Genomic DNA, 23,764 nt, shown 5'->3' on the forward strand with positions numbered 1-23,764 from the left:
GCGCCATAAGACCCCTTTAACAAGTTTTAAAAGTTGCTATTGTTCCTCATTGTGTAAGTGGCTTTGGATGAAAGCGTCTGCTAAATGACTAAATGTAACTGCTAAAAGGTGTAACATCCCATAAAACTCAACATTAGAGACCACCATAGTTTCCATTAAAACCAATAGAATTTATATATTAACCACTAAAGCCATCTGAATTTATGTGGTTAGCTTTACACAAATAATTTAAAGATTCTGATATTCAGATGTTTTGTCAGAGTATATCTATATTATATAAAATCTGGTTTGAATTTAAGAAGTTTCTAAACACCCAGTGTGTCATCTTTAATGAAGAAAAATCAGTTACACTTTACAATGAGGTTGTATTTGTTAATATTTGTGAACTAACTTAATGCCAAAACAATTGTTCATGCTGGTTCATTTTGCATTAAGATTAATAACTACAACTTTTAATTTAAAAATGCTTTGATAAATGTTAAAATAAACCTGAACTAATATTAATGTTTATTGTCAGTTCATGTTTGCTAATGCATTAAATAGTGCTAACAAATACAACCCTATCGTAAAGTGTACCAGAAACCCTGTCTTGAAATGTATCTGCTGCGTTTCAATTTCATCTCCAGTCATCCATTTTTCATCCTATAAATCATTTTTGTTTACAGCTTTACAGCAGTGTTGATTATCTTTTACCCAACGGATCGATTGTTTTTCTTGAACACAGCCTACTGTGCAGAAAGACGTGAGCTTCTCTTCAAAGCAAGAAATGAATTTTACCCATGTTTTACACTGATGATGCTGTTATAATAACTGCCATTCTGTGCTTAACTGTCTGTAACATAACTTATCAGCAACCCACTGGGCTTATAAGAGGCCCACCAAAAAATATGAGTGTCTCACTGAATGAACTGAAGCGTTGACCCAATTCTAAGCATTCACATCCAAACATCTCATTTATGTTCACATATCAACGTTCATAAGAGCATTTGCAGTATAATCTTAAGACAGACGAAAGTGCCGTTATGTACTGATGGTTCAAAAACATAAATGTATAAAAGTGAAGCGAGCAATGTTATGCATTTTGCCGCCTTCTACCCTTTACAGGGTAAACAGCTGCTGGCTTGATGGCGCAAACGACCCGCGGTTCGGACCCAAAAAGTAATAATATGAACGCAGTCCAGCAGGGGCAGGGGGGAGCAATCGAACTAGGGTTCGGACCAGGCAATCGAACTAAATGTGAAACCACCCTTAACTTTCGGTAGACCTCTGCAAAGAATCTAGAACTGTTGAGATTTAATTTAATTTAACGTAATTAATATACAATGAAATAAAAATTAATTTATTGTGAGTATAAATTAAATATAAAATAAATTGCTATTTATGTTTACATTTATGCATTTTGGCAGACGCTTAAAAGCAACTTCCATTGCATTGTACTATACATTTGTTTCCAAGTATGTGCAATCTCCTGGGATCAAACCCACGACCTTGGCGTTGTTAGCACCATGTTCTTACCACTTAACTACGGGCCAGACTTGTGCACGATCTATAAGAACAAACCACCAATTCATTAGAAAGATAAGTGTTATGAATTGTACCGAGATTGCGTTGGTCTGTCAGGTTGTGTTTAAAGCTACCTACACACGGCACACATGTAACACTGTGCATGAAAAATTCATATTGCACTTCATTTTTCTTTTTATTCCGGTGTTATGCTGCAACAGTGTAATATTCTAATTTGCATAAAAATGCACAGAGCCAAAAATGGGTTTTCACTAAACGATTTTATTCAATACTTTTGTGAGGTTGTCATAGAATTTGGGCAAAATGAGTTACTTAATAAACAGCATAATACTGTGGCTATTAACTCGCATATGCCTAAAAATCACAGGCAGCTCGCTGGGTTTTGAGCATTACAGAATCTACCCAGAGATGCTATTAATTGCACAAAGTTTCAAATCCTCATCTTTGTTTGACTGACGCTCCTCAGCAAGCTCTGAACACCTTTGAGACTAAAGAACACAGAAGATCCGAAGGCAAGCTTCAGGGGGTCAAACGCTGAGAAACTGCACTCCTTCATCTGCGTCATTCATAAATCAACCACCAGGCTTTCTGAGAAAGATGTTTGCTCTGATGTTTTTTTTGATTTTTAGCAATTCCTTTCACTGTTGTTAAGATTGGATTGATTCTTGTCTAACTCGGGTACTGTCAAGGACTCCGATACGACTACAATGATCAGACTCTTGACACGTAATATCTATTGATCTCCACAGATTCCAGTGCCATTTCTGTGGATCTTACAAGCTGTCTCTTTCCTCGGTTGTAACAAATGGTTCAGCAATTACTCTGACACAAATACTCTACTGTTAGATTTTTTCATTTATTTGCCTCTACATTACATATAGAAATAAAATGGCTTAATATAAATTATTAAGGCATAGTTTACACCGAATTTTTTTTTATTCTGTCATCATTTATTCACCCTCATGTCATTCCAAATCTGTATAACTTTCTTTCTTGTGTAGAACACAAAAGAAGATATTTTGAAGAATGTTGGTAACCGAGCAAAATTGGATCCCATTGACTTCAATTGTTTGTACACAAAACCACTGAGACATTTCTTAAAATATCTTCTTTCATGTTCTGCCGAAGTCAGACACATGTTTTGAATGACATGAGGATAGATAAATGACAGAATTTTTCATTTTTGGGTGAACTATCCTTTTCCTAGCAGACCCACATCAAAATGTGTCCTCTCCACCTGCTGCTTTACAAAAGACAGAGTTACAAAATGCATCAAAATGTAAACGCAGAATGTTTGACAGTGGCAAAGTTACGGCATTTCATTTACTCAAAGTCTAAAACAGGGGTGTCCAAAGTCAGTCCTGGAGGGCCAGTGTCCTGCAAAGTTTAGCTTCAACCCTAATCAAACACCTGAACAGCTAATCAAGGTCTCACAAAGCAGACTAGAAACTTCCAAACAGGTGTGTTGAGCCAAGTTGGAGCTAAACTCTGTAGGACAGTGGCCCTCCAGGACCGACATTGGACACCCCTGGTCTAAAACATGAACTGTCACGGACTGGCGTGACGAAGAACCCAATTGCAGGCAGGCGTGAATGCGAGGATAACAAAAGACTTTATTTAACAACTATAAACACAAAACAAAGACCCACGATGGGGAAAAATACAGGAACAAGCAAACCATAAACAAGTACAGAATGAGGACTAACTGACATTAAACTGAATAAAACACTTGACGAACTAAACTAAACACTTACTGAGATTTAGAACCAACACGACAGGAACAGGCAATACTGGAAACATAGGACGAGCGACAAGACGAACTGAATACAGCACAAGGCATAGCACGCACACATCGAACGAAATACACGAGCACAGGACAAAGAAACATGAGGGCATTTATAGGTAAGACCAACGAAGGATAACGAGCGAGGGCAGGTGTGAAACATAAGACACAGCAGGGAGACAATACAGGAAACGAGAGGGGCGGGGCCAATGACGAGACACTGGAGAGAACGCATATTATTGTCAAAAGGACAATAATATGTTTCTCTCCACACATAACCAAAGACTTTGTCATGGCCAGTGTTGGGTAAGTTACTCTGAAAAAGTAATTCATTACTAGTTACCTATTACACATTCGAAAATGTAATTAGATTACTGTACAAGTTACTCTCTTCAAAAAGTATTTAATTACTTATTACTAATTACTTTCTATATCCTACATCAACCTTGATGAGTTAAGTGATTCAAGGATAGACATGAAACGGCTCTTTTAATGCATTCAAATAAATAATATAAAACTACATAAAGTATTATTATTAATTACAAATGTGAGAATTATACAATAAAGCACAGATTTTAAAGTTAGACTTTAAATTTTGATGTCAATTCCTTTTCTGCACACACACATATTACACAAAGTATTTAGTTTAATTACATCAGAAGTAACTGTAATTAAATTACAGAACAAATAAGAGTAATCCCTTACTTTACTTTTTCAAGGGAAAAGTAATTAAATTACAGTAACTAATTACTTAGTAACTAGTTACACCCAACACTGGTCATGGCTCTGCTACAGGACCAAGAAAAACATGACTAAATGAAGCAGAGCCATGACAGAACTTGGCTAAAACTTTATTACTATTTTTTCCTGCTTTACATGTAACGGCATCTCCTTTAATGCAAATCTAGTTTGGTTATATGGAATATCTCATCTCCGACTAGACATATACAGCAGGCACCATTTTTTCTCGCAGTAAAAATTCAAATTGGTTGTGGAAATCTCCCCGACGCGGCTCCACACAGCGAGGCGAAATTAAAAAGCCTTTGCACTCTGGTCTGTAATTTTTCCTCCAGGGGTTTGTGCCAAACACAAGCTTTCCCCGACACATAAGGAGCTTGCATAAGACGCTGTTCGTCCCCCGCAGCTCGAGCCGAAAATAATATGCAGAGACGGAGGGGGCATGTGACACGGGTAAGGTTACATCAGTACTGAGCAAACACAGAGGTGGGTTGGGGGGGGTCTTCATTTGATGAGTAATCAAATTGGAAAAACACAAACACAAATGGGCTTAAAAGCAAAAATGTCCACTTTGGAGCTCCATAAGGTCCCTAGAAAAGCTGGACGAGTGTCTCCAAATACATGTAGCGCAGGGAAAATGGAGGAGACCTAATGAGACAATTAAGATCTAATTCGCAATCGCGTAGCTGTAAAAGCCTTTTACTCAAAAAAAAAGGTATTCTTCCGTGTAATCTGTGCAGATGGCAACACAAACATCAATAATGGACTCGCCCGCAGACTTACAGACGTCCCTTGGGGACGGTCACAAGTTTCAGTTTTAACCGCAGACGTCAGAGACCTTTGACATCAAATAACTGCACGCACTGCAACCAAAAACATTCAATGTTAAGGAAACATTGAAAAAAGTAGCAACAATAATAAGCTTATTTCTTTTAACATGCTAAGAATGTGATGATCTTGCATAATCTTATTGAAAAGGTTTTAAGATTAAGTTGCATTTTTGTAATAATTGATTTGTTTTTAATGTATTGATGCAGTAATCGTTGACATCAGCATCGCGATGCATCGTAAAAAAACATAATAATTCAACAGCAATAATGGCACTTAATTTTCAGAAGTTTAAATTAGTTATATAATTCTCATTTATTCAATATATTTTATTGTAATTTTAATTCATTTGACGAACTTTAAGCATTATCGTCTTGTATATCGCAATATTAAGCAAGTTACCCCATTTCACAATTTTCTTTAACATCATGCATGAATACATTAGATTTCCCTATACAAAATGCAACTCGGTCCACCCGGTGTGGATTTTTAATCAATCTGACACCAGAGTCTTTAAGCATCGCTGCTTATCCAGATAGGCACAGTATTCCAGTAAGTATATAAAATAAATGAAACATTAATCGTATAAAGAGTAGATTCGTTTGACTAAGCATGCAGCACATCTGTGATGATATAGCACAGTGGGGAGGCCAGCAGCTAATTATAAATGAATTAAGCTCATTTTTAAATGATGCTGCGGTTTTGCCAACTCATGCTGTAGACACACGGACGCTTTCAGCTTTTGCTGAGGTTCGCTGAAGTCATTTTACAGGGCGGATAATTCGTATGAATCTCGTTTGTACAATCGGCTTTCAAGCCAGTGACAGGGCTTCATTATTATTGCCTTTATTATAATAATCCTACACTTTTGTACGATTCTCATTGTACAAATGCATATGAATTAGCCGACTCATAAAATAGTTAGGAATTCCTATATTAGATCAGGCTGGCATGTACTGTATGTCCCGGTCAAAATGAAAACGTCAACAATTTATATAAAGCATTTTAAAAAATTGGAAAAAAACAGGATAATAATTTTAATGTCCGAACTGATCTCACATGAATTTGCAGCCATTTTACAAGGGGGCAATTCATATGAATTGGTGCAATGTGGATTGTACAAAAAGAAACAATTATTAGGAAAAAAACAACACTGAAGACCCTGCCCTAACCCACTGGCCCAAAACTTACTAAAACGTTAAACGTACAAATAAGATTGTACAAATTCATATGAATTAGCCACCTCGTAAAATAGTTACAAATTCCTGTGGGATTGTGTTGCAACACCATTCAATAGCCATTATATTCTATATAATAAGTTATTTACACGTTGTAACTTCACCTGCATATTACACCTGGTCTAACTTTCAAATCTATAAATTCAAGTAAATTAATGTCACTCTTATGGACCTTCATTTAGCGCAAACTAACAGAATAAAAATTTGCCAACTGCTAATAAGAGTTTTGCTCATTTATTTCCTCTTGCTGCAAAATCAAAACAACTCTGAAATGAATCACCACATTACACAGCAAAACTTCCATGTGCTTGCTCAAAGAACCCATTTTTCATATTATATAACTGCAAGTGAAAATGTTCAACACTCTGTTCATGATATCAAAGATAGCTACAGTACGACAGAAGATATTTAATTTAACCCAACAGTTGAAACTGGCACATATTTTCTTTTTTGAAGTCAAGAAACCATCACTGTCCCAGATAAAACACGACGAAGGGCTACCCGGCGTAACATAATATTATTTAATTATAATTAATGACACTCAGAAGCTTTGACTGTGTGATACATCCCTGCCAAGCTATTTTTAACAGCGATAAGGCTTTTAAATTGTGGTCATCATCTCACTCGTCCATCCCTAAATGACACCACTTCTCAAACAAACCTCTTGATGAATTAATACCATGAACCTGATAAGACTTTGGTTGTCGATGTATGACGTAATGTTTGGATAATTTGATTCACCTTGTTGACCATAATCCTACACGCATCTTGAAGCAACCGAGTGAAAAATGCCATTGTTCCCTATGGATGCTTAGTGCGACGGACGTAACAGAGCTGGCTGAGATTTTAGCGGAAATACGTCATCGCTCCTTGTGCATATATACACCATTATTAAAAAACTTGCAGCGAAAACATGTTGTTCTAAAATTAACCACCACGCAACAACTTTCATTGACGCATTCACGGTGAGGTCATAAAGAAGGAAGTAACGCAATGATGCTGTAATGCAAGAAAAGTAAAACCCATAGCAAGTTCACCAAACCCTTGTGCCGTTTCTGTGTGTGTCACACCTGCCATTCTGCACATCTATCTGAAGGTTCTCAGTGTTCATAATTAGTTTATTTTTAAAACTGTCCCTGATTTGTTTCAGCTTGACCTTAACAGATTGTGCGGCACATTTCAGCGCGGACGGTTAGGCGAATCTGTCTCAATGTAAAGCAAGCTTTGCAGGACAGGGCAGTTAAACATTATAATGGACATTTTAAAGGCAAAATGGACATTTTAAAAGCACATAAAACAGCCCATATAACACTAAGGGTCAGAGAGAAGGTGGAAATAGTCATAAAACTACATGTTGACTTTTGGTTTAAAAAAAGTAAAAACTTACCGTAATAAAAAGAAAATGATAAAAATATTATATGACCCCTTTAAAGGTTTTGATCAAGTAACTACAGTTAACAGCACATTTCACTTTTTACAGTGTGTGAACAGTAACTCCAAGCTTCCTGATTCTCAGCTGGGAAAACACAACATTAAAAACAAAGACACACCATCAACCATGTAATGGTTGCTAAAGAACGGGGATGTGATCACGCGAAACCTAAGCCTCCTGTCAGATCATACTGATCTTTTATCAACAGAAAACCCTGCTGTTGTCACACAGAGGCTTTAGATATTTGTCACAAGACCTAGAAAAGAAATATATTCCATTCATCTAAATGGCCTGTGCCAGTACTACTGTTGCCATCTTTGATCATTGGAAAGTAAGCTCTGAGCCAATCACCTGAGAAATGATGGCCATGTGATCGCTCTACATCTGATGAAAAATGACAAAAACAAGAATGGCTGATGGAAACAGCCCCAAGCTAATACAGACCCACAATAAATAACAATTTATACATATACTGTATATTTACAATTTATGTTTGGCTTCCAAAATATTTCTTATAAAAATACTCTACTGCCTTTGAAAAGCCGCCAATGAGTTGAAAAGATACTAGCATGGGGTTAACCAATTTCGAATGAATTTATACGAGTAAGCCACCTCGTAAAATAGTTATGAAATGCCGTGAGATCAGGTTGGGGTAACTGGCCCTTGTCAACCTCTTAAACCACTGGATCTCAACCGCTCAAATCGACTTAAAATTTAATATTCAACTATTTTACGAGCAGGGTAATCCATATGAATGCGTACAACATACGAAAAAAGCCACACTAAAGCCCCTTCGCTAACCCCACCCCTAAACGTCACTGGCGCAAAAGCAAATCGTACTAAAACATACGAACAAGTCACCTCGTGAAATAGTTTCAAACTCTCGGGAGATTGTATGGACTTTCTTCAACGGAACAAAAAAGATATTTTGAGAAATGTCTAAGTGGTTTTGTGTCCATACATTGTAAGTCAATGGGGACCAAGGTTCTTTAAAATGTCTTCTTTACTGTTCTTCCTAAGAATGAAAGCCATACAGGTTTGCAATGACATGAGCTTCATTTTTGGGTGAACTCTCTTTAAAGTTTGTCGAGGGACCCTAGAGGGCTCCTGCCCCCTAACTGTGAAACACTATGTTAAACCCTGACATGCATATTGGACCTGCTCATCTGGAAATCCAGCAGGTTCACAATATACCATAAATTCCTCTTATGAATAATACAAACTCAATCTGTATACTTAGTTGCCAGTCCATCATGCATTTTACTTGCATTTAATTAAGAGCATCTGTGTTGGCAAACGTGACAGGCCGTCTATTTAGTTTATATCCGAGTCTGTAGTCAATCACGCGGTAAAAAATGTAAATTCATTTCATTCATCGGAATGAGGCAGATGAATAAAGTGGAGAGGAGAATTTTCCACAGTGAATGAGAACGCCACTAAAGTCTTCCGCGAATGCATTAGCATACCGGGCAGCTCACCATTTAAAAAGCAAACAATATTGGTCTGAATGTTACAGGTCCAACCCTTCGACATCTTTATTCATGCACTGGAGAAAAGGCCAGTTTGCACAGCGCTAACTAGCTTGCTACAGTTCGCTCAGGTAAAGGTCTGGCTGACGCTTTTGGACTCGCTAATACAATAGAGTAATTTGAGTGTGTGCATGCCTATTTATTACACATTGACACCTACCTACGTGTGCATACTTCATTGGGATTCAAAACGGAAACGTAATTTCACACGCCCACTAGGCAACCCAACTGTTTTACCTTCGGTCTAATGTTGTACTTTTGCGTTTTTGCATCCTGGAGTCATTTTCGTTTTCACGGTTTGAATAGTTTTAAGCACATTTCAGATTCACGAAGGCAGCAGGGGACATCCAACTGCATATTTTACAGAAGTAACAATATTATACTACACATCCACCTGATGTCAATGCGAAAGATGGTTGCCTTGGTGAACTGATTTGGTTTCCATCAATAAAAAGTGCTTTCTATATAACATATTTGGAAGGAATTGAGTCACAGTAGGCTTTTTACGAGTTATGGACATCGTAATATAATGTGTGGCAATTTCTATTCTATTGAATCAAGACGTAGAACACTTCAAGGCCTCGGCAGACCATTCATAAATCACATCTCTAATAATAAAATCACCCTTCAATCTTGATTATTCAAACTGACTGTTCTGGACATTGTGCGATTTTGAGCTTCTCCCTATGACAAGCCGTGCACCTGTTGCATTCATGAAAGAGAAGTTCACAAATATTCTTCCTCTCTGTTGTTGATCTCGAATATGATTTAAGACTATAGAAGAAAAATAACGGAGGCATAGAAGCAAAAATAACACTGGGGTAAAAATGAAAGGAGCATAAGAAAATGACCAAATTTCTATTACTTTCTAATATGCAAATGCTTAAAAACCCCTCAGCACTTCAGAATTCAATTTGGGCTCAAGCTTTCATCAATGGATCCATTAGAACGTTTGGAGCAGATTCAAATATGTCTGAACCACCGTGAATTTGGTTTAATGACACATTTGGAAGCCAAATGAGAACCGAATGCTATTCATTCTAATTATGCCGTTGTTGTCACCAGCTGAATATTCTCAGTCGAATCACAGCGCCACATCAGCACCGTGTGTAACATCGGCACCGTGTGTAACACACAACTACACACAATTCATCCGATACTTTTTTGTAAACTGCAAATTACTCACGGCTTTAACCTGAAAAGGCAAAACACAAAAAGAAAACGAAGCGTTAAAAAGGTGATATGGCGCGAACACGTGTTTTTCTGTGTCTTTGGTGTGTTATAAGTTGCCCATGCATGTATTAGACATGTAAAATTGCAACAATGAAAGTGTCGGAACAAAAGATGCGTTCTATCTAAAAGCGAATGCTCACCCAGACCTGCCTGAAACGCCTCGTGTAACCACACCCCCACAAATCTACGTCATTTCGTGGTATGACTTGACTAAGACCGCCCAAATGTATATGCAAGTAAGGTGGGCGTACTTGTAAATATATATTTTTAAAACCTTACCAATCCTTTACATCCTGCTCAAGTCGCTCTGGCAAAGTTGATGTATCGGCTTGATCATCTTCATTTTCCAGATCAGATTCGGGCTCGAATTGATAAGGAAAGTACCTGTCAGTACAATTGCTTGGGAACATGATGTTCCGAATATGGTAAGAGGCGTTTCATTTCCGTCACACGCTTGCAGTATTCCACCAATCACTACGCACCGGTTAACTGGCCAATCATAGCACACCTCGCTTTTCAGAGCCATGAGCTTTGTAAAAAATCTGCACGTTTCGGAGAGGCGGGGCAAAGAGGAGATACAAACATGCACGGTATGTGGAAAATACAGCGTTTTTTAACCTTAAATAGCGTGTATACACTTTGTGTTACATCTAAAACAATTGATAATATTCGTTTTAGCCAAAACGAAAAACCAAATCTTCTCCTTAAATGTTTAAAGTCATATTTCAGTTTTCTTTCATTTTGATATCCAAAAGGGACTCTGACTGTGAGGATGATGTCCCTGCGAGGAGAAATTCTGACCCACTTAGCAAGCCGCGCTAACATGCTGAGCTACGGACGAGGAATTACAAAACCTTTTTTTTTGAGTGTGTCAAATAATTCTGATTGCTGCTGAAAGCACAGGGGGAAATCTTCTAGGTCACTGCTACGGACTGCTGGCTAATTTCTTTTAAAAATGCATACAAACATGTTATTCCCTGCAAATATAGCGTTTATAATAAAAACTACAGTATATTGCTGAAATTACATCGTCCAAGTCTCTAAACAGGCATCTAAGTTACAAAAACATTGCTCCATTCAGCTGTGCATTATTCTAACCCTCAATCTATTTATGACATGTGACAATTCTGTAGATGCTGTGCATTCACACGCTATGAATTTAGGCCCTTTCAAACTAAATAGATCAATTTAAATAGATCCACAAATGATTTGCAGAACCAACTCATTTCCATTACACATTGATGCAAGTTGGGGTGCCGACTAAAAAAACAACAAAGAGCATTAGGTTAAATGACAAAAAACCTAAGAACTTTTCAAGCTCAACCTTTTGAAATCAAAATTCAGATAGGTCCAGTGAATGATGCCTCCAGCAACGTAGGTTCTCAAACCTCAGGGGGTTTAGCCCATTTTAAGCCTAAATTTATGACTTTATTTCTGTAGTTACAATGAAACTCATAATAGAATTAGTTTTATGTCTTTACAATTCACATATCATACTGTTAAACATTTAAACAGTCTTATTCTCAAGCATCCAGACATGCTCTACTCACCTGATCTGTCTGATAAACAACATGCCAATATTAGTGTTCAGTCTATGGTTGACCAACCATCTAGTGTATAATGAAAAAACTCCTAAATGATTTAAACTCACTCCTGAAACATCATCATCTTAAACCAGCTCAAATCTCCACCGTATCACAGACATATCAGCCCGAACATCCAAAATCCATCTGTCTCTCTTAACAAACTCTTCAAGCTCAAGGGATTAAGATGTGGACGGATAAATCCCATTTTAATACATCTCCGGTTCACAGAACCTCCTGCTGAGACAGGACATCTTCAAAGAATAAAAATAATTCTTCAGCATCATCAAGAACTTTCCTAACAACCATTATACATATAGTGCACATTCTTAGGTTGCTGGTTTGATATTAGAAGTGCCTGCTTACAGGAAAGTCAATAGAGCTTGTTAATCGACGTCACGCCACGTTGAATGTTAGGCTGCTAGTGCATTCAATGCAGTGTTTTGTTTTTCTTGTTTGATAAGGAAATATATCTATGGTAGGTCAGTCATGCTGTGTTAAAAACTGCAATAGCGTAACGCGGAGTCGTTCAGGAAAAGCCCATGGTTCTTTCACTTTTGATTTCTCCATATATCAAACAAAACAAGTAACAGTGCATATCAAAACAATAACAGCAGTGGAGTATTAACCTCCCAAGATGGCGGCGCCACTGCAACATGCAACATAGGGTGTGACGTCAGCTTCATGTTCTCTATAAGCAAAAAAAAAAAAAACACTATATTTACCAAGAGTAACTTTCTGTTGTAAAGGTCAAGGCAATAAAAATGCATCTGTGCCGTAATGTGTGAAATCTGTTCCAATTAGATGTGCCCTATACAGTTCATGTTTAGCAGTCATTACAGAAGACAAACAAACAGATACGGGAGGAATATGAAATTCCCTTTTCTGTTAATTACTAGGCTAGTAAACGAGCAGGTGAGGTAATGGGTGTTTTACATGTGCACACAGCGGTCAGTCAGCCTCATGTACACACGTATAATTGGGTTCCCTTAATGAACTCTAATACAAAGGCGAACAATACGTTTTTTAATGTTTGATTCAGTGGATTCATATTTAGGATATATCGTGTTGTCTGCTTTTAAATGTGAATGCCAACTTCATTGATTCGAATCTACAGAGTTGAAGCCCATCAGAACGGATTACTGATACATAGTACCTTTATGTATTTTTAGGATTGACTGATTATTTGACATTTGAAGTTCTGTCAGTATTGTTACCTCAAGTAGCTCCGAGAATACGATGAAACTTTATGTATTAATGTGTTCAATATTTGTTGGCTTTTCTGGCTCTATACAGTATATTGTACGGCTTCCGTGACATGGAGTCAAGCGTAAGACGAACCCTGTGGAGTTCACTTCACAGATCACTTCAAAAACGTCACTTTCTGCTGTCTTTTCATGCGCATGGCGTGAGGTGGGCATGGTAGGGGGCGTGTCACGAATGTTGAGGGAACAAGGACACAGTACAGAGGACCCAGACGCAGACAGCAGATAAGGGGTTAACAAGACATTTAATAAAATATAAATACAAAACAAAGACCCACGTGGGGGTAACATAACAAAACAAGAGAAACCGCAACAGGACAGGACTAAGACTAATTACACCTAACAAGACTAAGATTAACATATGACATGACTAGACTAGACTAGACTAGACTAGACTAGACTAGACTAGACTAGACTAGACTAGACTAGACTAGACTGACACGGAACAGGCACTCACCATACAAATGACAATGAACCAGCACAGGACAATGAAACATGAGGACTATATAAAGGGGACTAAATCAAGAAGGGGACAGGTGTGGGACATGAACTAATTAACAAGCAACAACGAGACGAAAGGGCGGGAACAGAGACGCCACACCGGAGAGAGGGAGTATATGGAATGCCAAAACTGTCTCTCTCCACATAAAACAAGAGGTTCTATCATGGTTCTGCCACTAGGTCAAGAAAAGCAAGACAAGGTGGGGCAGAACCATGACAGGGGCGTGTCTACTTGACTCTTACTCATCTGCCTGTTAAAGGGATACTTCACCCAAATATGAACGTTCATTCATCATTCAATAATTTACTCACCTTCGAGTTGTTCCAAATCTGTATACATTTCTTTGTTCTGAGGAACACAGAGAAAGATATTTGGAAGAATGCTTACAAACATACAGGTTTTGCCCCCTTATTGACTACCATAGTTGGAAAAAAATACAATGGTAGTCAAAAGTGCCCCAGAACTGTTTGCTGTCCTACATTCTTCAAAATGTCTTCTTTTGTGTCCAACAGAACAAAAAAATGATAAAGTCATTTTTCCTACTATTGGAGTCAATTGGGGGCAAGATCCGTTTGGTTACAAGCATTCTTCCAAATCAATTTCTCTGTGTTCATCAGAACAAAGACATTTATACAGATTTGGAACAACTCGAAGGTGAGTAAATGATGACAGAATTTTCATTTTTGGGTGAAGTATCCCTTTAAGGCTAGTATTTATTTTTTACTTTTATGCATTTTGTAAGTCGCTTTTATCCAGGTTGTTTTATTAAGGGTTTGCATTTATGGTATTTGTTTTTCAGTCAATAGATTTTAAACATATGTAAAACAATAGCTCATCATATTGTCATTGTTTGAACAGATTTGTGGAATAAGCTGGATCAGTCTGTTTATTTGATTCATATGTTTGCTAACTAAATATGCTTAGTCTGCTTGTAACGGATCTCATTTTCTTTGCAAAATAAAGAATTATATGGGCCAAATTACTGCAATGGTCTATATGAGCTATAGTTTTTCTGAGTAACATTGGCAAAGTTTTGTATTTGTGGGAGGTTTCTTTAGTGTCTTTGCTTTTATTAGCTCTTACGACTTGATTTAAAGCACTGAGCCTTTTAAAACATGCGTTATGTAGACATTTCCATAACCTTACCAGCCACATATTTTTAAATCCATTTATTTACCTGTCAATCTGCTGTTTGGTTATAGATCCTGTGCATATACAATGAAAATTCTGAGATGTCATAAATGTATTTGACTGTCAATCATTGACCCCATGGCAGACTCCCCCTCCCAAACCCCACCCATGTGGCCGAGGTATTATAATAATAGAACAAATTCAAAAAGCCATGAGGACAAAAATAATTCATACGTAGCATTATGGAGGAGTGTGAGGTCAAAATAACCTTCACAATCTTGAGCAAGGCTATTTGCCATCAGAATTAATGAGGAGGATAATGGCCAGCCTCGCAAACAAGTGTCCAGACAAACAAACAGCAGCTTTCTGTCCGTTCTGACCTCCACTGCTCCTGTCGTTACAGGCCACTTTCAGCACACCTGAAAACACAGATTAGCATTTCAAACGAGTCGTCCTGAAACCAATTTGCTTCGTGTAGCTGCGATACAAATGCCCGCAAGAATGCTTGTCAAGGTGAAAATGTTAAATCAATCTGGGTGGATTGCGGAAGTTCTCGTTGTGAAAACATAACTATGACCTCCCCAAAAAAACATGAACATTGCTGTTTGACCGAATTAGTGGCTTGTAGGAAATTGGCATTTGCTCTCAAATAAGAATGAACAAAAACTAAAACAGGTTGTTATTTTCTAGCTACTTAAGTAAATTTAATTATGAAATGACTTTGATGTAAACTTAAAAAGTGATTTCAACAGCAAATATTGGCAACTCAAAAAAAGAATACCGTCCTTGTCATCCCAGTTCACGAGGTCTGGAAAGGTTTCAGTTGTGGCTACATTTTGCCGTAGGCTTCCAATGGGATCATGGCAGGCCGAGGGAAAGACTGTGAGATAGAAAGACATGGTGAATTCTTCGAAGTGTGTGTTTTTTCTGCCCTTGAGTGCAAAGAAATATGGCAGGAATGTAGTCACGCTGCCTCTCGAGGGAGGATGTTGAAGCAGGCTGCATCTGGCCAAAAGACTGATGGGAAGTCAGGTGAGGTGGGACAAGGTCAGGAAGAACTGAAGAGAAAGAGCCTCTCTGAGACCTCCGGATGCAACTGATGCAATTAGCCCCCTAGTGGCAGTACTAATAAACTTTCGATTTGTGAAGCAGATTTTCCCCCTTCAGTTTGTTTGTGTCTCTATGAACCATAGCATGGTGGAATGAATACATAATGAGCAGACACAATGTCATTTTTGTCATATCTGTATCCGCTAAGTGTAAAAACGATCTATTGTCTTTTTATTTTGGCACTTTATTGTGTCAAAGTGACCATTTTTATCAGTTCTTCATGGGAAAGAAAATCATGATTCACGTCCCATTGGACATTTTTATACTGTTTTGTTCATGGAAACTTGTTTTCTTGTTAAAAATATCATATTGTGGATGTGAAAGATGAGACACTGTTTTATATTGACAGTCAAAATTATTGTACACCAAACACATGTGACTCTTCGTTTTGCATTTGATCTTTTTAAAAGAGCAAAACACTTGCAAAACTCCATCCTCAGTATGAAGTCGTGTTGGTAATTGCCTCAGTTTCCCTTTCGGATTCATTCCACGCATGATTTAAGATGAAAATTGCTGACGTGTTACAATAAGTCAAAAGGAATCTGTCTAAAGAAGTACTTACAACTTTTTGTAAGAACTTCTTTTAGAGAGCTGAAGCTTTTAAACTCTAACTCTGAATATACTATTAGTAAAACAAGAATCTGACTTTTTATTCAAATGGTCTCTTACACCAGATGTAACGCACTAACAAATGGCACCTCTGCGGATATCACATCAGATAAATATCCAAAAGTGTCAGGGGACTGTTTGGAGACATGCAAATACACGAAACCCCAAAACTGTGAATATAAAATCCTGCAAATGAGATTATTTCGCTCCTAGCGCTGCAATTATAGCAAGCATCCCACCGGTAATTGCACTTCGATCTAAACGGTAGGCATGTTTGGTGTCTTCTATGCAGTGGCACTTGTACTTCACAGAAAGCGGAATGAAAATGTCCTTGGGCTCGCCGGTGGCTGATTACTTTCGAACATGTCATACCTTCCCGTTCAAAAGGCGTGTAATGAACAACACGTGAACTGGCACATGTAAATAAATGCCAGGATCTCGTCGCTAATGCGCTGTTATGCTCTGCCAGCTATTAGACGAGCTTTCAGGAGAGCTGCTCTTGCACTGCCGGGATATTGATGCGGGGTGAAAAATATTCAACTAAATCACACCTGCTTTTCAGCTTGCCACCAGCAAAAGGCAAATTCTCTGACAAATACTTTTGAATTACAAGCGTTTCTGCTTATAGGTAAAAAAAGGATTAAAGCAAAACTACTACTGTAAACAAATAAGATCTGAATATCTGCAGCTTACTGTCTTTATGCTGCTGGATCATATATGCAGGGGTGGAAAATAGTTGACCGTAATGTTCATGAGCATTATTAATAAAAAACAAGATGAGTGAATACTTTTATGAATGATTCATAAATCAGTTTTCACATAAATAATGTTCTATTCAGTGCAATTGGACAATGCAGATATTTTTCTTTACAGTCTGTTTTGGTTGTTTGTCGTTTCAAGGCCCATCATTTTTTACTGTATGTTTTATGAATCTAAATACCCTTGATTTTGTCATCATCTCAAGAGGATAGTTCACCCAAAAAATAAAAAATCTGTCATCATTTATCCACCCTCATGTCATTCCGAACCTGTGTGACTTTATTTCTTCTGCAAAACACGAAAGATGATATTTTGAAGAATGCTGGTAACAGAACAACGGCGATACCTATTCACTTATATTATAGATGGAAACAAAACTAACGCAAGTGAATGGGTACCGCCGTGGTTTGGTCACCAACATTCTTCAAAATGCCTTCTTTCTTGTTCTGCAGAAGAATGAAAGTCACACAGGTTTAACCAGAAATGTTTTTTAGCTTAATTTCACATTATTAATTTCCAATAAGTGCACCAACAGCCAACTGTATGAGTTAACGTTGTACCAGGTCTTTTATTTACTTTCAAATTGCTTACTCTTGCATACATGCTGCATACTAGTTCAACATATATATATACCTTTATTTAACCAGGAAAGGACTCATTTAGATTAAAAATCTAGGCAGCCGAATTTGCATATACAAACAACATACATATAAAAAAACAAAGAAAAACCAACATATAACCAGTTAAAAACAATTACACACTGTTGAATTGCTCTCTAGATTACACAATAAAGACTTAAAACAATTATAAGACACCAAATTTTGGATAAGATTCCAATCAGAGGCGTCAGCGTATTTGAAAGAGGTTTTCCCAAACTCAGTTCTAACGAATGGCACACAGAGATTATAATTTGATTTAGAACGTAATAAGTGATTTTCAAACAAAGTCCTTTGTACGAAACAACAGAGAAAATTTGGCAAATGACCCAAAATTGCCTTATATATCAACAAATGCCAATGCATTTTTCTCTGAATTCTCAAGGATTAACATGTCTTAATGCATGTTTTTTCCTACCACTTTTTGAGCTTCAGGATAATTTGATCTTTTTCTTTTAGTTGGTAGCAGCCAATTCCTGCAAAGAAAAATAAAACAATAAAATAACAATTAAAATGTTGAATGAAAAACATCTTGTGTTCATGGTTCACAGCATTTAAAACTCCCTCGGGAATATGGCTGTAAAGAAAGTGTTATAAAATGATTTTCATTTCACAGAGACTTACCAGTATTCAGTGGCTCTTCATCACTTAGAAGCTCCCAGAATGTGTGGTCCTCTTTAGACCCGTACAAGCCATTCACACTCTCCAGAAACAATCCTAAATTTTTGTCTACGGTGTATGTGAAACTGTTTTATAAACATACGTACAGGTAGCAAATTAGACAAAAATACAGCTAAGAACATTTTAATAACTGTTTTCTAAATAATTCTAAAAGTTCTCAATCTTGCACAACTGACACAGTGCATGGATTTCTATATAAACCTGATAATCTTATTTTACACATTTACATTGTTTTTTTGTTGTTGTTGTTCTCCCCAGTATGTCACAGTGGTAAAAGATGATAAGCTTTATTTAGTCATTTTCAAAAGATGTCTTTTCTATTTACTACACATAAATTGCAGGAGACATAACAGAATTGTGAAATACCTGAATTTTTTATCGGAATCTTGTATTTTATTTAAGGCCGCAAACAGTGTCGCTCCCTCAACCACAGAGGTGCAATACTTGGATTCATGAGGCTTCTGAATCAAAGTATTCATGACAGTCATTGTAATGTCTGTTCAGTAGAGAAAACATTTAGATTACATGCAGTTAAAATAAATGGCAAATTAATTCACTGAAACCAAAGACTAAATTAAACATCAATTGTTACTCATAAAAATTATGAATTAAATTCTAAACCTTTTCCCTGCTGAGATTATCAAATTAAAAATTATCAAAACTGTTATAGCATAGGTTACGGATAGACTTAAATTCAGTAAGTTGTAAAGCATTGTAATATTACCATTTGAGCATGCCATTGCCAGATATTTCTTGTTATTTTTTAATTCTTACTAATTCCTCTAAGATTAGAAGTTGAGCAGTGTCTTTAATGTCGATGTCTTGGCAAGTCTTGGAGTTTAAGCTATATATAGTAAGTCTTTTGTCAATTAACTCCACCCACCTGGTGAATGCCTTCGAATTTGGCCTTACTCACAACATACATGCCTTTTAAAATTCCCCTCATGAAAAAGACTTACACTGATTGCAAATTGGCTCTTGGCTTCTTGTTTCAAATGAACTCCTTATAGCGTTTTTTACAATTTGAATTTGTTGTTAGGCAGATGTTGTGAATCAAACAAACAATAAAGATAAATATTAATACTTTCATCATAAATGTAAAACCTACTTCTGGAATGTGACCTTTCAACATTAAACATTTCCGCCTTATTGTCTTAACAGAAAACACATTTTCTTAAAAACGGTCACCTTACTGGTTACACAAGTTACATTTTTAGTAGTTAGTAGTTTTATCTACTAATCTACTTTCCTTTTATAAAAGAGATCAGCCCGGACATTCTGCTCAACATCCCTTTTGTGTTTTACTAAAGAAGATTAAATAAAACAGCTGTAGTGTAATGAGAGATTCAAAAGAACTAGATCCAGATGCGATTGTTTTTGTTGGTCGGTTTGGCTAGACCAATATTATACTGTATATATATATTAATTTTATTTAATTTATATTACTTTATATTCATATTTTATTGTATAATGGTTGTATTAAATAAACAAATTGTTGAATGTGTCGTGTAACTTTGTCGCATTTCAGTTTAACCAAATAACGGTTATACTGGTAACCCAAAATAATTCTGGCTAGACATACTTTAACTTGCTAGCTAATGTTATTTACTATTTACTTACTTAAATAATCTACAGAGACTCTATTCTTTGCAGATGTTTACCGGAAGTTAAGTTTGGGCCACAAAAGCGTGCATGCACAGTAACGTTTGTTTATGTTGTTGCTTTGAAGCTGTCTATATTTATTCCAAGAAAAAGAGGAAATCCAAATGAGTGAAGCCAGGACACGAACAATACACATAACTGAGACATAAATCAGCAACTGATCAACAACAAGTGAAACACAAGGGCTATAAATACACATAGGGGGGATAAGAAACACCTGGGGAGACGATTAACACAGAACCAATAGAGGGTTTGCCCGTGTAGTCACCGCACATGTAACGTTACATTCGTCAAGCAAATCGCACCCACTGAGTGGCATAAAGACAGAAGGCAGCTGTGTTTACCGTTATCTGTACTCTATTTAGAACGGGATAAAGTTTTTGTGCGATTGATTGTACAAACAGGTTGTGCACGAAATCTGAGATTTCTTTTTAAATACTTCCATAATAGCATTACCTACCTACTTTACCTTTATATGTTGGATAAATGTTAATATATTTATTTATACTTTCTTAGCAGATGTATTTCATACAATTAAAAATGAACGTTTGGTCACTGCCGTAAACATTTAAGCAATGTATATCTCAGTTTGAAAAGATTCAGTTTATTAAACTCGAGTGGAAAATGTTTACTTAAACGTGCCGTTCCCCGTGATCCCTTTTTCAACTTTAGTTAGTGTGTAATGTTGCTGTTAGAGCAAAAATAATACCTGAAAAATGATAAAGCTCAAAATTACAACTACAGAAATCAAACTACAGCCCTCTTCTTCCCTGGTACTTCATGTCACTATTCTGAGTTTTTGAAAAACCTCCGCCCACAGGAATAGCTCCAAAAAGGGGCGAGACCTTCCTTAGAGAAGAGGAAGTGCCGCTGGAGTAGTGTTTGTTCATCGTTCGAAACAATTGACTGAGCTATGTGCTTTATTACTTTCACTTTCATCACATTCCTACAGCTGGTAATAAGAATTTAGCTACAGACATTCTAAGGTAACAAGTCAAATAACAGCTTCCAGGACTTTAACATCTGCTGTGAAAGCTGTTCTGTGTAATACACTGACACAGGTGATTACATGACTGTGGCGCCAAATCATTTACGTCCTCACGCATTCTGGACTTCATCACGTGGTGTCGTCATCAAATTGTGAGATCTGCTCGTGAGATTGGCCAAGTTAGTAAGTACCGATCGAGTCATAAAATGTGATTGTCGGCCGATACTGATCTTTGGCCGATCGATCGGAGCATCCCTAACAGAGACCCATCCTCTATCAGCCAATCACTGTGGTCATAGTCAATAAGCTTGCTCAACCCCACCCTTTTTCTTAGTTTAAAGGGGTCGTGAACTGGGCTTGTTTATTGTTTTATACTGTTGTATGAGGTTTACTTATGACGTTCGCGTGGTTTTTACATTCAAACTCAAAATCAATAATTAATAGGCTCTTTTTTACCCGGGTTTTGAGGCCTGCTCGACACACGCTCAGTTTTAATGGGAGTTCCGCATTGAAGACTTGGAAGTAAATGCCCACTGCTATGATTGGATAGCAGTTTGCGTAGTAAACTTAGTTTGAGCCTTCTGTGAATTTGGTCAGAGACGTAACGTTAGGTTACACATTCACCCTATTCGCACAGGATTAGTATTATCTGGGGACATCTGTATTTCAAGTGGCGCATTCGCACGGGATAATTGAAGCCTGTGAATTACTCAAATTTACTGACTTATTTCCCGGATGTGATGGCAAGGCTTTGCGTATAGTTTGTATAGCCCATAGTTGTATGGTGTTTAATGATATATGACCGTACCTGTTATCATTTGAGACCCGTGATCGCGAACCTGACAGAAGATCAACGCGATCGCGGGTCTCAAATGTTACGAGAGTTTCCATGATAAATAAACAAACGGGAGACGCCCGGTAACTTATGGATATGACCCAGCACTCGAAATAATACCAAAAACACTTCAAAACAGCCTCCATTATTCGCAAACGGTGGATAAAACCTTGAAAAATGATGTATGAGCCCGCCAAATCACAGAGATGCCGGTTTGCACGGGACTAATATTATCACAGGACCTCGGTGTTCGTCAAAATATGATAGGTCATTTGTGGGGGAATTTTTACTTTACAATTTACAGACATGGCCGATTCGCATGGGGTTAAGATCACAGACAACCGCTGCAATTATTACAAATGACTAGAGGTCCACAGGTAATACTAATCCCGTGCGAATAGGGCTCAGGGCACATCAAGAGATCTCTAACAAAGCAATAGTGACGCATAGTACAAACATGTTTTCCTCACATCGGATCCAATATTGATGGCACAGCACAGCACTGCTTTCTAATTTTAAAAAGCTCTGCAAATCCAGCGTCGACCTCTGCCTTGTTCACAAGAGAAATGAATCGAAACAAATGCTCAATGTTTTACCCACGTGAGCTGGAACGTCTTTAAAAATAAACTTCAACCACGTATTACTAATCGCTGGGCCTGTTGTCAATAACAGTTGTAATTTCAGTAACAAGTGCGTTTTCTGTACAATACGGGCCCAGGTTTCTTTGTTTCTCCTGTTATAAGCAGCCATTTTGATGAGTGTTTTGCCATTTAAGGGGCGTGTTCCGGCATTTGTGGTTTCGGCTTATGTGGTGTTCACTGTTCACGTGGGAAAGAGACTGTACCTTCTATAGACAAAAGACTACAGAATTAAACAGAAAGCATGTAAAGATACTTCTAGAATTTGACCTTCACACATTAAAAAATTCCTCCTCATTGTCTTAACACATGAATCATTTTCTTAGGAAAAGTCACCTTGAATTGCTGGTTACACAAGTTATATTTGTACATTTGAATAAAATAATTAATCCATTTCCTCAAAGTACTCCAATGGCCTACATTAGCAGGTGCAGTCAGAATTGCAAAACCCTGCGAAAACTAAACGTTTTATTAAAAGTTAGCTTGGCCTTTCAAGCAGGTTCATTTTAGAAATGAGTATTTCTGTGTCTTCAGTATATCCAACATAACAAAATATAATTACTTCAGGAACCAAGACGATTTAGAGTACAGATTAACATGTCATTCATTGAATCACATTGGGGTCCCAACTAATTTGACTGTAAAGACCTAAATACATTTTTGAATTCTTCCTTTTTATGGGATTATTTATTTACATTCATTGACAAACTTCAAAGAACCTCTGGACGAGATGTACTGTGTGTATTTTAAGGTTATTCACAACAGCATTCCAATAAGGCAAGAAAGCAATTCTTGGATTTTTTCAGGGGAAAAAACGAGATGACAAGACACAAATGTGGAGACAATTAACAAGTACCTCAGAGATGACGTATTTTTGTATGCCAACCCGGAAGTTAGCGCGCTGCACTGGTTCCTCCGAACAAAAGCCTATTCCTAAAAAAGCAAAAACCTAATAAAAGCCTAAAGCAAAAGCATAATCTCTGTGATTAACAAAGGTTTATAATGTTTACACGTCTTGTCTGTCAAGATAATCTTTACAA

At 37.2% G+C, this 23,764-nt stretch overlaps 1 protein-coding gene across 1 annotated transcript; it reads right to left on the reverse strand.

Moving 5' to 3' along the window:
* Positions 1-17,672: 17,672 nt before the first annotated feature.
* LOC130569433 (transcobalamin-1-like) lies at positions 17,673-19,425 on the reverse strand. Its single transcript, XM_057359085.1, has 4 exons — positions 19,326-19,425; positions 18,968-19,097; positions 18,545-18,666; positions 17,673-18,396 (listed from the first exon to the last, which is right to left on the reverse strand). Exons 1-4 carry the CDS (start codon positions 19,339-19,341, stop codon positions 18,335-18,337), a joined length of 330 nt encoding a protein of 109 aa, XP_057215068.1. The 5' UTR covers positions 19,342-19,425; the 3' UTR covers positions 17,673-18,334.
* Positions 19,426-23,764: the final 4,339 nt, after the last annotated feature.

The sequence above is a fragment of the Triplophysa rosa genome, linkage group LG18 (assembly GCF_024868665.1).
Source record: "Triplophysa rosa linkage group LG18, Trosa_1v2, whole genome shotgun sequence".
In the NCBI taxonomy this organism is placed as follows: domain Eukaryota; kingdom Metazoa; phylum Chordata; class Actinopteri; order Cypriniformes; family Nemacheilidae; genus Triplophysa; species Triplophysa rosa.

Excerpts from the sequence above, each read along its gene's own strand:
- LOC130569433 (XM_057359085.1), bottom strand. Across the intron at positions 18,667-18,967 it reads GATTCCGATAAAAAATTCAG|TTTCACATACACCGTAGACA; the intron begins GTATTTCACAAT and ends TTTATAAAACAG. Across the intron at positions 18,397-18,544 it reads TGAAGAGCCACTGAATACTG|GAATTGGCTGCTACCAACTA; the intron begins GTAAGTCTCTGT and ends TTTTCTTTGCAG.